This window comes from Alosa pseudoharengus, unplaced genomic scaffold (assembly GCF_046254945.1).
Source record: "Alosa pseudoharengus isolate Yale_2024_CS ecotype anadromous, Long Island Sound unplaced genomic scaffold, YU_APseudo_1.1 YU_APseudo_1.1_scf_16, whole genome shotgun sequence".
In the NCBI taxonomy this organism is placed as follows: domain Eukaryota; kingdom Metazoa; phylum Chordata; class Actinopteri; order Clupeiformes; family Clupeidae; genus Alosa; species Alosa pseudoharengus.
The window spans coordinates 33,139,637-33,157,292 of record NW_027468630.1 but is presented as its reverse complement, the minus strand read 5'-3'; the positions used below and the strand labels follow the sequence as shown (position 1 = coordinate 33,157,292).

Genomic DNA, 17,656 nt, shown 5'->3' with positions numbered 1-17,656 from the left:
GCCAGAAAAAGCCCTCACTTGTGCCAGAATCATTAATTGCACCATTTAGTCCACAAGGGCCTGATATATAGGCCGTTTCATGTGCCTAATGTGCTTTGTGTAGCACAACCTCCAACAAATTATTGAGTTTCCCGCTGTTTGTAATCCATGTTACCCTTGAAGTGGTACTATATTGTGGAAAACTGCAACATGTCCCTGTATGTTTTATTAGCATGTTATTGAAAGACTCTACATATTAGCTGAATAACAACCTGTAAAACAGCTGCAGCAGGGGCCTCCTTGTAGGCGAGGGATACCGTCATCTGGAAACATTTTGTGTCGAGAGAGAGAAAAAAAGACAGAGAGAGAGAGAGAGAGACGGACGACTGTCGCAATGATAACAACAAAAAGCTCCACTGGGAAGAAGCCTCCAGAGGAAGAATACTTAGCTTAACATCAGATAAACCCCCAACATCTGTGGAGGCAATTACACATTACAGGAAGGTTGCAACCAAGGGGACAAACTCCAATTCCAAAAGCCATTAGTCTTCCCTGTAAATTGTAATTTATGAGCCAATATAATCCTGATGAATTCAGTGGAAAAGATCTCCACGAACATTACATCATTTCGCGAGAGGAATTATTCATGTTGCCTGTAACAAAGGAAATCCTTGATGGTAAATTCCTTCTGGAGGATAAATATGCCTCGTCTTCCCCCAACAGAGCCCCATGTTATTTGTAGATAAAAGTCCTCGTCCGATGTGGGAAACGGACGGAGAAGGATATGGTACCGTGGCGATCTCTGTGCGCTTGACCTTGCGTGAGCTGGAGCCGGCCGTGGAGGGGATGCCATGGAGCTGGAGGTAGCGGGCCACCAGTGGGCTCTGACCCCAGGGCTTGAAGTAGATATGGTCAAACTGAGGTCCCGGGCCAATGTAGTGTGACTAAAGGAGAGGCATATTAATATTTATTATTAATATTGTTATTAGTATTATTAGTACTAATAGTAATAATAATAATCATTACACAACACATTTGACATGATGAATCCTAAAACACAGCTGTGTTATGAAGACACATATCAACAAAGATGATAATCTATGATGCTAACTAACCAAAGACAATAAACTCAAATCCTTAATCTTTACTCAAATGGAGACAGATGTTAAAAATATGATCAGAAAAGCTAAAAGAGAAAAAGGTTTGGAGTCACTCAAACCGAAAATGATCTCTGATCAGCCGCCTTCAATCTTACACAGGAAACCAGAACTTCTTGTTTTGATTGTTTCATAATTTGTTTCCAAGTGCAGACCATAGTTACTCCACAAACTGAGGCGACAGTAATTCAAATTCAGAACGTGGGATGGAAACGCATTAAGTGATTGCGGTAAACACACAGTGCAACCTCCCAGCTTCTAGGCTGGAGACGAGCACAATTATGGGGGAAGATAGGAGGCCATCCTCCCTGCATTACTGTATGGCATCCCCCACGACGACAATGCAAAAAAAAAAATGTCTGAGTGGGAGGGGTGTCACAACATGAGCAATCAGAATTAAGTGTAGTCTTTCCATACACACATAGGTCAGACTAGTTTTGGCTGCATCATGCTATGCGTAAATCCCCAGATGCTGAGGTAGATGAGGGCAGTGGGGACGACACAAGGCTGCACTCAGCACCTCACCTCTCGGTTCCTGCCGTGGCTGCCCACCTCAGCGCAGCTTCTCCTGCTGATGGTGGGGGTGTGGGCCTGCACCTCGCCGGACCTCATGGCACTGGCGATGCGCTCGGTCAGGTCGGCCTGGAAGTCTAAAGTAAATATTTTCAGATCAAACCACGTCTCAGAGCGTTTCTGTCAGGGCTCATGTTTTTGCTTGTTATTGTCTTGGAAAGGCACAGAGGAGAGAAACATCGAAAGCAACATTTGGCAGAGACAGTCTTAAAATGAGTACTGTTATTGCTGTTTGGCGACAGCATGAATAATGAATTTCTTGAAGCAAGAAATAATCAGGAGATAAAAATGCAGCCAATTTGTCCATTTGTGGGAAAAACAGGAAAGCAGAACTCACACAGGACATTTTTAGCTAGTGGGTCTTTGGTATGTAATTATTATCACTGTGAACATTAAATGGAAGGAAGTATAGAGCTTTTGATGAATCAATATTTTGATTCTTGGTTGAAATATTTTGTGCTGTGTTCTTCTGAAGAGTGTGCAATCAGAGAGAAGCAAAATGACCTTTAAAATAAGCAAGACGCTCCCCATCCAGCAGCATATCACGCACACATTCGAGAATATTCAAAGTTATACACACAGCCCGCTTGAATTAGAACTTGGTTGGATATTTAAAGATGTCTTTCACACTTAATGCCACTAAAGTACTACATGTTTACACAGGGAAGAAGCTGCTTTTCTGACTACAGTCCACATTTGATTTTTGGCCAGGCAGCTAAGACAATGATCCAGAACAGCTGCTGGTGAATTACCTTGGATCTATTTATGCTTGCGTCGCTGAGTCATGCGTGTTCACATTCTTAACAGATCTGCCACATCTAGCTCACTGGAATTTAGATCCTCTTTAGATCCTCTTTAGACAGACTTTGCACCTATTACAACTATAGACTTCGCATTGCTTCTACTGACCTCCTATCACACCCATTCCTGGTAGGTGGTGGTGACATGGTTGTAATCATTACTGTGCTAATCACCCACCATATAAACCAAATGGTTGATGGACACCTCAGAGACGAACATGAAACAAATAGAAAATGGAGATCAGGGAGAAAAAAAGATGCGTATTTGAGACGAACATTCTCCTTTTCAGATGATGTCTGGGGTGATGGGTTGATGTCTGAGCTGATGTTTTGATGTCTGAGCTCCACTAATGACCTCTCTTGGAACCTGCAGCTTTTTTAAACATGCCCCTGGAGAGGTTCTCCCGTGACGAAAAGCAGGCTACATTATCAAAGCTCAGTGTACTCCAGGGCTCTGTCAGCTCTCCTCCTGCCACAACGAGCAGTCTGCTGAGTGATGGGTACTGTTGTGTATCAGGAACAATAATAGGGGTACGTTTCAGGATTCAGCCGCAGCCACGATACATACCAGCACCAGTTCATTTAGCCACAATTCCACATCTTTTTTCTGTTGTTCTGGGAAGCAGTGAAACAATATTTAAGTGTGAGAATAAACCTGTCTTTGAGCCTACAGACTACAGCAAAACAGTCAGACATTGGCTAACGCTGATTCATCCCATTTGTTCAGAGAGAAAAGTCCTCAAAAATGCTACGCACATCTAAGGATGTAGTTTCACTAAACAGAATGGCTTGATTTTTAATGCAGATACTGCACAGCAAGCGCCAGCAGCTTGGAGAAAAGCCCACGGGAGACATTTATCCGGGGAGAGAGCTGCAGATTGATGTTCTGGGAAGCATCGGAGGGCCCAGCCCCAGCTTTTCACACCTCCCTCTTTCTGGAGAGATGTTACAATCTGTCACCTTTTATTACATCAACACGCACTTTAGTGAGGTCTTCAAGAAAGAAACGCTTCAAAGAGAGGAGCAGCTTTCACTCCCCTGACGGACAGTCTCCAGGAAGCTGAGCGTCCTAGGCGAGGCAAGGCAAGGTGACGCACTTCTCCGTAGAGTCCAATCAACTGACCAGAGAGGTGAATGGTGTTTAAAAACAAGAACCTGGATGAGTTACGCTCTTTCATGGTGAGTACATCTGAACTCTTTTTTAATCATGTGGCTGGTAAGAAAAGATGATAACTACGTAGTGTACAGAGCCTCAGAATAAGCAGAGAGAGGCTTTAAAAACGTTAAAATCTGCACTATTTTGTATAAACATGTCTACAGGAATGACATCCCCCATTACAAGATGTGATAAAATGCCATGATGCGTTTTACTGCAGTTAATATGACAAGAGATGTGACTAAAGTGCCGTATCATTTACTGAGGAACATAAGTCATCAGTCAGAGTGTTAAGACCTTGTGCTTTGGGTTGCACTCTGTGCATGTTAAATGCGCTATACAAATAAAACTGACTTGACTTGACTTGACTTGACTTGTAGTAATTGTGGTTTATAGAATAGAGCAGTAAGTTACACTGAAATGACTTACTTTAACTGCAATGTAACATCTACTGTGATCTTTTCCCTTCATGGAAAATTGATTTGAGCATTAGCAAAATATCAGCTAAATTTAGTTGCAAGTTTGTAGCAGAGAAAAAATGAGAAATCTGCTCTGTAGCCGAGGCAAGCCAGAGATACTTCATCTGGATGTGTGCTCGGGTTATTTATAGAGCCGACGTATGTTCATAGGCACCATCCCCAGAGCTCACCAATTATCATGGAATTTAGAAAGCAAAAGCTTAACACAAACAGTCACAGAGCAACTAAACCCACCACCCAAGAATAGCTTGACCTGAAACACAATCCATTCACCAGGCATGAGTTCAGACATATCAATACGAGACAGTGTAAACAAGTGTTTGTGACATGTATGTACAACACATCAAAGAGCCATCTCCTCTAAGTGCATTCTAGACAAGAGGTGAAGTCAGTTTTAAGACACATATACTGACAATTAAAATTATTTGCTAGGGTGAATATAAACATTACCCATGTCTAGGATGCAAAGTAGACACATTTTACCAAAGCTTGACTTCTGAATCTGTGTAAAATATATTTATTGATTGTTCAAATGTATTGGTATAGCAAATCTATAGTAGAAAAAGAAATGGGATAGGCAAACAAACGTCTCGGCTTTACCCTGCCTGAACCATGACTTCATCTTTCATTACCCAAGCACAACACAGCCACCACAGCCATCGTCATTTCATTCACAACCACTTCAGTCAAAACAAACAAATAAACAAACCAAAGAAAAATGGAAAATGGAAAATGGAAGTTGTGGCCATAACATGCTGGCCTGAACTTACTCAATAATGGAGTGAAGATTTAAGGTCTGATGAAGTTGCAGCTTTCGTGACATACATCATCAGGTACAGCTGTCACTGCAGGTTTGGTCCCTTGTGGGACCACATGCCACCTATTTGACACCAAAGCGCTTGCTGGTTTTGTAACTGGGAACAAACGTGCCATAATAACCAGACAAGCTAAGAAAGCACTAATGCTGAAGTTAGCACTTACACAAATTACCTCTGTGACCTGAATGACTTAGTAATATCCATCCATGCAACCAGCTTTGATCAACTGAACCCGTGGAGCTGTGCTTTTGTAAAAAATCCAATACACAGCATTAGAAATATACTTCTCTTGGAACAGGAAAGCACTGTTTACAATTGCATTACATTGCAATTAATTATGGCTCGATGATGGGGAAGCCTGCAGTCACTGGAAATATACCGTCTTGCAGTTGTTCTCGAGCTTTGAAAGTGATTTTACTTGTAAAAACGCAACATTGAAGCAGAGTACATCAGTAAACCCCCAAATTCGGGATAATAAGCACAAAAACCACACGGAAATGTTGCTGTAATTGGCCTTGGCTCTCCAATGCAATTTTATGCTTGCGTGTCACATTGCAATCAGACTGTGTGCCGGTGTTACGTACTCCGGTGGAGCGCTGGTAGTCCATTAAAGGGAAAGGTGAGGCTTTTACAGGCTAGCCGTGACTACAAATGTGCATGAAATTCTGGCACGACCACACTCTTGTCAATAATCAATTTGCCATAAAGAAGGGGAGGGAGGGGGGGAGGAGCGGCGTAGTCACGCAGGGGCTGTGGGCCCACCTTGGGCCGTGCACTCCCTCTCCCTACTGTAAACTTCAGTGGTGCAGGGGCCTCCTTTCTAAGCTCTCTTTCATCTAGCTTACAGCATGCAACAATTTAAACAATAAATTCAAACAACCTGTATGACGGTTGCCATCTGGAACAAAGAGGACCTAAAAAGGGCACATTCGTTGCTTCACATCAGATGCTCTTAAAAGTGGTAGGCAATCGTGGTGCGGTCACCCGGTGACAAAGTAGGGTATTGAATCAACAAGGAATTCTAAATTTAGCTACAAATGTAGCCTGCAAGAAGATGACCGCATCTTTCACAGTGAAACCAAACATCCCAAAACATTTTATTTCACATTCATATCAGCCAGTTTATAAACTTTTAGACATTTTTTAAACATATACATGCAGTTATTTGCGTGGGGAAATACTACATTTCATATAAAGATAACTTTCACACCATTCACTGCACTATTCCTAATCAGGTGTATAATAGCCGATTGTAAATAAAGCAAAATAAAATAAATAAATCATACAAGTTATGAAAAGAATAACCTTACCAATTTCATTAACAAAGGCTATAAATATTTACCTCTTTGAAAAGTATGTTGTTACAAAATAAAGGCTTTTACACAACTTAGAAATAGTTCCATGTGTTGCCAGATTCTTAGCCAGGAAAACTAAAGTACTCGTTGTTGCTGTATTTGACATTTAGCGGTCAAAAGCTGTAGCAGTGAATCTGGGAAATAGCATTTGAAGACACAAGACCTTCCAGTATTCTCTACTCTATGTTTATTCTCATTTTCATATGTGTTTTGAGATGTGTTTTTTGAAATGATGGGAGGGACCAGCTCCTCTAAGTATCTCCAAATAACATGGCAATGAGTGACAACTAATAGATCAGGCGTTTACAAACACCAGTTAGAGTAATTAAAGGGAGACCTGCACTCCAGACGTTTCTCCCACTTCAAGCAAAGCCTATTCCCCACCCCGACAGACTCGATCATTAGGTACCATGTGAACTTTTGAAGTGTCGAGTGCAAGAAAAGGCCAGGTGTGTAAAACAGTAAATTGTAGTCCTCCACACAAAGAGTGAAAGAAAGAATGAAAGAAGTGAAAAGAAGTGATAGATAGAATGACCTTTGACAAAGATTGCCAACTCTGCTTGTAATGTCATCTGTTTCCATCCTTCAATGGTTGCCCGTCACATGAAATTTATGGCTTCGAACAATATTTAAAATAAGCCACTAGATCGGGGTGATTCTTTGATGTTGTGTCTATAGTGCTCCCATGCACATGAAATTACTGTTTTGCAGAAACATTTAACGGTTACAAATTACCCCATTTCCTGGAAAATGCTCTAGAAGTGCTGGACTTCGCTAGACAGAGGTGTACAAACAGTCTCTCTGAGGTCGGGACTACATGCAAATCGAAGGGCACATTCTTAGTGCATACCAGAGGAATATCAGCTATTCCTCAAGTTTATGGCTCCCTCTCATGACCAGTAGGGGCCTGGCAAAAAGCAACAGGCCCTCTCCCTTCCCTTTTTTCCCTTGCACTTCCTGCCCAGCATCCAAGTGACAGCTGACTGGCTGAGATGTAATTGGTCTCAAGTGAGGTCAGCACGAGGCATTTATCTAAGCACACTGCATAACAACAGAGCGAAGATGCATGGAGCAATCCTCCCAGGGTCCACACACGCCACTGCACCACTCCACAGTCCCGGCACAGGCAGAGGCAGAGGCAGTGAGTGCCAGCAACAGCAACAGCTCAGGAAGGCAACTTTTAGGGAGACAGATTTGGAGAGGACTATCTGATTTAACGGCAGGCACCCCATAAATGTAAGCTATTTCTTTAAACAACTTTGAAATACTTCAGTGGGATGTGAGTTGGTTGTGCAGGTGGTGGGGTGCCTTGGTTGTAAAAAGGCTCTGCTGCAGACAGAGACACATGGCACGGCTTGGGTACAGCTCCCACTGGGTGACTGTGTGTGTGTGTGTGTGTGTGTGTGTGTGTGTGTGTGTTGGGGGGGGGGGCACCCTCTGCCCAGTCAGGACAGCTAAGGGAGACAATCGTGGGCAGGACTATGACAACGTTGCACTAACCGCTGTGGAGTCTGTGATTATAATAGCATGGCTACAATTTAGACACGCAGAGAAAATACAGAGAGGCAAAATGGCACATGCATTATGCTGCTTTCTGAATTATAGCTGCCCTTTGTGTCCTTTCACTCATGTCTGTCCAGAAACATTTGCCTGGAAAGACTGAGAGAATCAAGAGACTGTCGTAGTCCATGAGCAACAAGCATGATGTGCTTCTAAACATTGTAAGCCCTGTGCTTATCAGGGTTTCTGGCTGTTAAAGATATGTGTGGATGTCATGCCTAACTGAATTCTTGCATTTTGTAGCTCTGGAATCCACATGAAAATTGCCCCAAGAAATGATGCCCATCGGAGGACTGTGGTTTTCAGCAACACCTGGAAACGATGAAGAAACGCTGGCTTGACGCGGAGTGAAATTCCCACTAGCAGATTCCCTGTGTTTGGTTTTTTGGTTTGGACCCCTGCTGTGTGGGGGAGACACCGGGTCAGGGACCTCGTGGCCACACGTTACACCAGCGTGGACATTTCAGTATGGTGCTCAGGAATCCCACCAGCATTGCATTATAATGCACATATGGATGCTGACATGGAACCTGCCAAATGTGCTCTTTGGACTGTACTTGCATACCTTCATCCTAGTGGGCAGTGTGTGGTTGGCTTGCAGTGATAGAACCCCGGAGCAACTGGCTGCAATTACAAACTGTTCCAAACATGAACGGCACACCAGAAACTATGACTACATGGAGGGAGGAGATGTACGGATCCGGAGACTGTTCAGCGGAACGCAGTGGTTTCTTACCATCGATGATTCCGGCATCATCAGTGGAACGCAAGACCCCACCAACTGCTACAGTAAGTGTTGATTCCTTCTCCTTACCAGAATTGGTGCTGTGCTCAGAGTGATTATCCCTCCAGCTGTGCTCTGATTGTCAATATCCAACAGAACAGTATTTAGGCAGTGATTTGATGGATTAGTTCAGGAGGAACATCACGCATGGGATAGCCTGGAGTGAAGCCAATGTAAGATTATTGGACAGTATCTCAGACAATGTTATCAGACAGTAAATAGGGCATGAGTCTCAGTTAAAAGTGCACACTGACAGCTGTAAAGTAAAACATGTGTCTGACTTGGCAGAGCGTTTCTCAACAATGGAGACAAAGCGGTTAATGAAGTAAACAAATGAGTCTGTGTATTAGAGAGTGCCAGATCGCTCTCTGGGCATGACTAATGATGAACTGACATTAAAGTGACACACACACACAGAAAAGGGATTGGTTTACATTGCTTCAAATGGTAATACAAACACCAAACTATATTCGAGAGAAATCACATCTCCAAAGCAGTCATTTGCACTGACACGCATGCACCTGCAACTTATCTATGGCACCCTGGCTTAGAATAGACACAAATACACAACGCTGCCAGCTATTGAGCTGCTGTCGGGTGTTTACTCAGTATGTAGATCACTATGCAAAAACTATCCGTAAAGACTTTTCGAGTCATCAACTGCTAACTAGAGGGAACAACTAGACATGCATACTGAACTGCAAGCCCCCCAAAACTCAAATGCCTAATCAGAACGCTTTTGAAAGTCAAATGAATGTCGAGTTAAGATGATAATCTTTTCAGTGTGCGTGTGTGTGTGTCTCTGTGTGTTTGTGTGTGTGAGGCCCCCACATTCCAGTAAGAGAATCTTTGAGGTGGCTATCATTTCCTCATATCTCACCAAGAGTCTGTTCCCAAGAATGCTAGCGTGACAGGGAATGTCTCTGGAGTGGATGGAAAAGACGCTTGCGTAACAATTGGCGTTGAGAGGCAGAAAAATTGATACACCCTGATGTGGCAGACAATTTCACGCACAAGGCAAACAGGCTTGTGTGACTAGGGAACTCTGAAGAAAACTGTGTGGTGCATGAATGTAATTCCTTTCTAACTCATATTTCCATGGCTTTGTGTACTAACAAGCTCGGAGATGCCTGGCTAGACATAGACAAAAGAAAAATCTGGCGACAAATGTTAAATCACTTCAAATGGGGTGGTGTAATAACAGTTTGTCTGTCAGAATTATATGAATAGCATTCTTTGTTTAGATGATATGCTTATGGTTTCACAATATTTTAGCCTTCACAAACTGCCTCAAAGGCAGAGGAGCCAATATAAATGCAGTTACAAGCGGTTTCACAAAATAGTTTTTGCTTCAAAATGTTCCGTTTCCTCCTTCCTTTACATACTTTAGACTATATACAAGCTCAGGATAAATGATATATGTGCTACAATGGCTGATCCTTCAACACCTCAGCCCTTACAGAGATTCTTTATGACGGAGGAATCCTTTCTATCTGTGGTCTAAATGGAAAACACATGGAACTCTATAGGTGGGAGAGGACTTAGACGGGATATCCTAGCCATGTAACCACTTAGATGTGAAAACCTCCATTTCATATCCTTTTCTTGGATATGATTAATCTAAAATATACACACACACACATATACACACGCACACACGCACACACGCACACACACACACACACACACACACACACACACACACACACACACACACACACACACACACACACACACACACACACACACACGCAGACGCACACACACACACACAGGCTACATCCTAACAGTGCAACAAGAAAGGGAAGGCGGTTTCTTTAATGCTGTTGTCTGACAAAAACACTCGTTTTGGTTTCCCAGAGGTCGCCTACATCCTTAAGAAGAGAAAACTCAAAGTAGTGTGGATTTCTATTCAACAAGACGGAATTAGGGATCACCCACACATTAGTTAGCCCAGCCAGAGGCTGGCCTGAGACGCAGAGGTAAATGTGTTCAAGATGGGGAGGAAAGCCTTGCGAGGCAGCCCCGCGAACTCTGGACCTAACATTTGCAATCCACATGTGTGCACGGCAGAATCTCCCCATAGACACTAAACAGTTGCAATTGCTCAGACATGAAACAGTAATACCACAGACAATTCTGCCATGCCAGTGACATATGTCTGTTTTACCTCAAATCCATCACTGGCATAGTGAATATAGCATGCTGCTAGAGCACGCAACACCAGTGAAATGAAATAGCAAAGGTCATTCTATAAAATGCCCTTCAATAAGAACACTCAAATTACAATGCGTGTGTTGAAAGACCTTCCGTGATGTAGTAAACAGCGGAGCGAGGGGTCATCGGGGTTCCACTGGAATATTTGTTTGCGTGACTTTGCAAGGGCATGCTAACTGCAGACCTGGAATCTAAAACAAATGTCCAATGATTTATAGTCCAGGCTGAAATGTATTTTATCTGTGTCCACGGTTCTGAACGACTGTGCCGACGCTGCTTTCAGGAACAGAGCACCGCCGTAAAAAAAACAACCAGCTCCCCATCTATTAACCGGCGGATTACCGTCAATTGCTTTGACAAGAAAATTGTGTCCAGCAAATCACCCGAGATCACAACATTGTTTGCACTATTCAAAGCAAACACGGTGGAGGCGCAAACAACACTTTTACGAGGGCCACATCAAAGCCAGGTCGGCTGCAGGCCGCCTGTTTGGAGATGTACATCAACACTTTCTAAAAGGAGTTGCTCATTTATGGGAAACGCGCATGACTTACAGGCACAAAAACAGCCGCCGGTGACGGACGGGGGGGGGGGGGTGCGGAGCAGAGTTAAGTGGCCCGTGCCGCAGGTATGACCTCCCCGGGCGGGCGTCTCCAGACGCAGACTGAGGAGATGCATCTCAAATCCCCCACTCTAATCATCCGTCAGGGCATCACTGACAAAGTAACGACGTGTGGTGGAGGAATTTCATTTCATCAACATGCATCATATTTTCATTAAAGGCGGTTGTTTAAGGATTCCAAAACGTGATGGAATGGTGATGATGCTGTGAATATGTAATAGCGGAGCAGTGAAACAGAGCTGTGGCATTCTGTTGCTGATGGCACAACAAATCAAAGTTGACACAGCCAAATTTCCAGACAAGCCTTTTTTTGTTTATGCCAGTGTCCTTCAATTCATTGGTTATTCCATGGAATAAACTCCAAATACACTTCCTGGACACAAGAAGTGAGGCAAAACTCCCCCATTTTTGATCTAGCTTGCAATTACTTACATTCAAATGTTGTCTTGTGCAATCAAGTATAAAAAATGATTATAAAGTGCTCTCTAAAAAACTATTTAATTAAACATGAACATATCTGGACGTTTGTTGTTGATCCTTATACAGATGTTGTTTACGTGCCACCAGGTACAGTACAAATGTGCTGGTAGGGACTATAAAAAGAAAAAAACAGGAGAGTGTGTGATAAACTCAATACCATTTTGCAAGCAGTCTGTGTGGTTTAAAGGCTAGAGATGGTGTGTTGCAGTCATGAGATGTGTTTATTGGCATATTACCCTCTGATTGGACTTTACAGCCTTTGGTTTTGAGAAAATAATAAAGACCATCTGAATTTCTTCATGTCTAACGACCCAGTATATTGGAAAATTATTTGTTTGCTTCTCTGGTAAAATAAGGCAATGCTTTCTGCAATAAGCTATGTCAAATGTGGACAGGCTGAAACGTAACCACATGATCTCATATTTACCATGTAGACACCCGGAGAAAATGCTTTGTTACGTCATCAAAAGGCTATATTTGTGTATACATCATGCCAATCATGTGCTGCTGGAGCGAGGTTGGTGTCATGAAGCCTTGCGCACGCACAGTTCAGCCCCAAAACAGATGCCCGATAAGTGCTCAAAGTGCGTTACAATATGAGTACCGAGTGGAGGGACTTGCCTAAAAGGACTTTGGGGGAATCCTTAGCAGATGCTATTCCTGCCCGTTTCAGAATAATATATTTATATGGGGAGATAATAAAAGAGCTAAAGTACTACTGAAACCATCTGAATTAAGTTCAAGGCACAAGGACTGTCATGCATGGCCACTTAAACAATTCATTACAGACCATCACATTGTAATGAATGCAATCCAGCAAAGTCATTGTTTCAGAGAGCTATGTGCCTTGCAGATGAGACAACAATTAATTCAGTCTGACCAAAATAAGGAATTAAGTAAGGAACAAATACCACTTCACAAGGAGACATTTCCAATGAACCACTACTGATAGTCCAGTAATGTTCATGACAGATAATTAAAGTACTGTTTATAGTGATAAATCATTGCTGTTTAGCGATCTTAAGGCCTTGTAAAAATGAATGGTTAAATGGATCTGTGCAATGAGCCAACACAGGCTGGATACAGTAAATGATCTTAAGATAACTGTACATCATGTGAAAGATATGAGGTCTTTCAACCTCTGTCCAGTGCCAAGGCCTTCATGTTTGAGATACAATGGACCAGTATAGCACAAAAATAAATATACATACATGAAAATCCTTCTCAGTATAAAACCAAACCAAGAAATGGTTGAAGGGCCATGAATTGGTGATCCACAAGATCCTTTTTCCCTCTGTAACATGGTTTATTTTCACCCTTAATCATACCTGCTCATGCAATTGCTATTCTAATGCTGACATTTTTGTGGAAATAGAACTTGTATAAGTTGTACTTACACTTGTAAAAGTTATACTGTATCTGTCTGTGAAGCCTAGAAAACTAGCCAACTAGTCTTCAAGAGACACCACCAGGACAGGCATGCCTATCAGCCTGTTGCTGACTGATGGTGCCACACAATGCTTATGCAAACCACACATTATTTCAATATTTTTCTTGAAAGACCGTGCCAACACATGTAATGTCTCCCTGTCTTACTTGGAGCGCAGTGGTCTACGCGTGCAAAGCCCCATGCAGGGAGACAGCCTTCATCTTCCCCTGGAGAGCGATCTAATCTGCCTCCCAGATGTGCAATGGCATTAGCTGTGGTCGAAGTAATGACCGCCCAAACCGTTTAACAACTTTAACATAAAGCCAGACTGATTAGGCTGATTAGCGGCAAAGACCGCCATCCTGTTTTTGTCATGGAGGCCAAGCGGTCTGGCTAAGCCTCCTTTCCTTGTAATTGTCTTGTAGGTATTCTAGAAATCCGTACGGTCTCAGAGGGTGGCGTGCTAGCAATCAAAGGTGTGAAGAGCAAGTACTACATATCCATGAATCGAACTGGAATGCTGAGAGGCAAGGTAAACTATTTCCTATGAAATGCTGTTGAAGTGTGAACTGTTTCCCTGAGAATATAATGCTACTCAGAGCCAACATACCTCTGCTCTTGACTGACCATTTGCTTTCACCTGCATTTTTTTTTGCCACACAGAAAGAGTACAATGAAAGCTGCAACTTCAAGGAGGTGTTCCTAGAAAATTTCTACTCAGCATATTCGTCAGCCAAGTGGACAAAGCAGAATGGCACAGAGATGTTTATAGCACTGTCACAACGAGGGAAGCCTTTGCGAGGGCGGAAAACACGCAAGGAGCACATATCGTGTCACTTCTTACCCAGAGAGTGTAAAGAGGATGACAAGCAAGTGGACTGAAAGCTCAACTGTTCTTCACTGCCAAGGAGTCCGAGATAAAGCCACTGCTGCTCCAGTTTGTAAAAAAAAAACATCCACACATCATATCCATTCTGAACAATGTAGTCCAGCATAACAGTAGGCCTACACAGGATATAATTCAACACATTCTGGCTATATTTTGTGGAAACAACGAGAAGGCTGACTTCTTAATATATGAATTGAGCTATTACAACATGAATTGTATTTCCATTGTGTGTTTTTGAATGTATTATATTTATTGCATTTATAACAGAGCCTTCATTAAATTGCAAATATAGTTATAGTATATAGTAAATAAAGTTAGCAAACAAAGGCAGTGATAGTTATTAAAAACTGTTTTCAAAAGATCAAGCCAAAAGGCCTTACAAAATAATTCTTTCCAATGTTTTAATTGTGAAAGACAGCAAACCAGTTATAGTGTTATTATTATTATTATTATTATTATTATAAACTAAACATAAATCACATAAGATACCTAGAGTATTAAGCTGTGCATTTACATAAAAATTCCACGGTATAAAAGATACTGTCAATTCAGTGTGTAACAACTAGCTCACATTCTTGTATCTTTTGGGTGGCATTTACTATGTTGAAATGCAATTAGCTCATACTGAGTAGCATACCTACAAACATTTGAGAAACTGAAATGAGTTGTTTTTGAGTAATTTAGTAGGAATACTGTAAATAAAGCAAGCTGGATTTGCCTTTTACAGTATATGCAAAAATGTAGGACAATAGCATGTGAAAGAATTAAATGTTTTATATCCATGTCTAGATGTTTAAAAAGAATCTATGTACTCATATATCTGATAGTTCATTCAATACTTCAAATTTAATTAATACTAAATAGCTGCTCCATAATTGCCTACTTGCTGTTTAGGGTCAACATTTTTAGAGTTGAGCATTTCAAGCTGCTGGTAAACCAATAACCCTGTGACAGGTTTTGTGAGCACGTAAAATTTATCTTCCTTGAGACCTGATCTGTTTCTACAGGTCATGACCCTTTCTATCAACTTCTTCTAGTCAACAGTCTAGCCTACTGTCTTTCAGTGGTCATTTTATTCCTAACTCTTTGATTTAGACATTCCATATTCTAACCAAAACATCATTGGAATTCCAAGGCATACAAATTAGGATTTAGGAAGAAATACCCTAATTTTCTTATGTTACAACTTTTGCCTGATGAACTGAACACACAAACTAGTTTTTGCTAGTTCACAATTACATATATTTGGCTTGGGTATCATGGTATAAGCACAAACATGACCCTAGCTACCTTGGCTGCAAAAAAACACTAATGTGGCAGAGGTTTGGAGAGAATCAAAGCTAAAAATTAGCACACATTCAAAAATATCAAACTTGTGAAATCTGAGTTGATGTCTACTTCACATCTATTAGGAATCAGAGTATTTCTGTTATTTGAGTAATGAGTATTTAAAGAGAGAAATTACTGCCTTAGTCATCTCATTTTAAACTTGGAACAATTCTTCTTGGTACTCCTCATTGTTCAGTTTTATTTATGTTATTTATAGAGACTCTGTGTGGAATCATGGATGTTGTAAGAAGTGTTATATTCTTTGATACAGTGTTTTTCTGTGACTCTCCACAACTCACCAAAATGTAGGCACTTTCCCTGTATAGTCAAGCCATTGAACACAACAAACACCAACCGACCCAAACATGGAGCCCAACTGGGACATCTCCGGAACCACGTCCTCATTCTGCCACAGTCAATGAACCATCTCAACCTGGAGGTTCTGCAGACTCGCCTCGTGGACTGTAGCAAAATAAAACTATAATCTGCCAACACACCATAACAGCTATTAAAATAGGATATTTTGAAGTTGTATGTTTTTTCTCTCTCGCTGCTGCTGTCATTTAGAGAATAAACACGGTCTGATGTGATTCTATATTTTTTAAAAAACTATTATAATAAAATATCTAAACTTCAATTATTCGAGTCACCTTTTTTTTTTTAATGAAAATGCCAACGACTAATTGCAGTTGATCTCTGACCACAATAAACCTATTTTCCCCACACTTTCCCAGTTGAATTTTCTACTGTAGCTATCATACTTAATATTTAACATCCTGATTCACATATTCCCATGTAAGCCAACAGCCCTGTAGTTCTAAAACTGTGAGGTAGTCTTGGGATTGCAGCAAGACAAGTACATATCTGCTATGCTCAGAAGTTCATACAATATCACATAATGGACTACACAGGATGTATAGGAAAAACAATCAAGTAAAGTAAAATAATACAGTAAAAAATATTTCAGCTGTAACTCATGGCCAATGTAACTGAAGCTGCCCTAAAATAGTATATAAAAACTGTATCCAGTGTATCCATTTTACATCATATCCTTGGTTTCTGCAGGTCAGAGCCATAACAAATGGCTCTTTATTAAAATATAATTCTTAAAGGATAAAAACTTAACAAGAATTAAAAAAAATACTGACACTTTGTTACTGAGACAAAGACAAAAAAGAAATTCTATCCCTTTACCTGCATCGATACATCTGATGGAAGTGATAGGCATAAATCTGATTTCTCAACGGTCAGGATATTAACATCACTGGATAAAGACCAGCACTTTATCTTTCCCTCAAGTGAGAAAAGTCAACACAGCTGAATGTTGTCATAATTTCTTTAAAAGTTTATATTAGATTGAGTGAAATTTGAACCATGTCATGTCAAAGCCCGGCACGCCTGACATACAGCGCGGTGCTGGCAAAGTGCCGCACTCAAGCCGAGAGAGACGGATTGAATGGAGACTTTTACCTTCTGTTTGGGTTCACATCTGTTTCGAGAGAGGAATGACAGATAAAGAGACTCAAATTGAGAGAGCAAAACCTCGGAATAACTCTGACCCAAACAAAGTCTGGGCAAGGTGAAGGCTTCTGCCAAGTCACGCAAAGTTAGTCTTAGCAGATAATTTGTAACATGTTCCAAATGTAAACACATTTTAACTCAAGGCTGTACAGTCTTTGGCTCCTTGAGAGGCGCAGGAGATAATCTAACAATGAACAGAAGCTCGGCCTTCAATGGGCAAAAAAGGTATGTAGTGGCTGACTGAGGTGAGCAGATATAAAATATACATGATGTCCACAAGTCACACAACAACAACCTGCAATGACCTCAAATAAAGAGAATATAATATGGAGTACATCTCAATTCAACAAAGTCACTGCACAGTCTTTCAGTAGCATTTGATTTGTGCAGAAATTCTACCAGTTGCTTTAGTTTTACCAGTTGCTTCAGTTCATTAGTCACATTTAAGATCAATACAAAATGACTGAGTTAATTGTTAAAGACTTGCATTAAGTGACATTCAAAAGGC

General features: G+C 41.3%; 1 protein-coding gene across 2 annotated transcripts; it reads left to right on the top strand.

Annotated features, from left to right (window-relative positions):
* The first annotated feature begins 3,639 nt into the window (after window positions 1-3,639).
* On the top strand, window positions 3,640-16,264 carry fgf7 (fibroblast growth factor 7). 2 transcript variants are annotated; one of them, XM_076287791.1, is made up of 4 exons: window positions 3,640-3,688; window positions 8,121-8,666; window positions 13,835-13,941; window positions 14,073-16,264. In XM_076287791.1, exons 2-4 carry the CDS (start codon window positions 8,381-8,383, stop codon window positions 14,289-14,291), a joined length of 612 nt encoding a protein of 203 aa, XP_076143906.1. In that variant the 5' UTR covers window positions 3,640-3,688; window positions 8,121-8,380; the 3' UTR covers window positions 14,292-16,264. The 2 variants fall into 2 exon arrangements, with proteins under 2 accessions (XP_076143906.1, XP_076143905.1); XM_076287790.1 differs by lacking the exon at window positions 3,640-3,688 and adding an exon at window positions 7,381-7,553.
* Window positions 16,265-17,656: the final 1,392 nt, after the last annotated feature.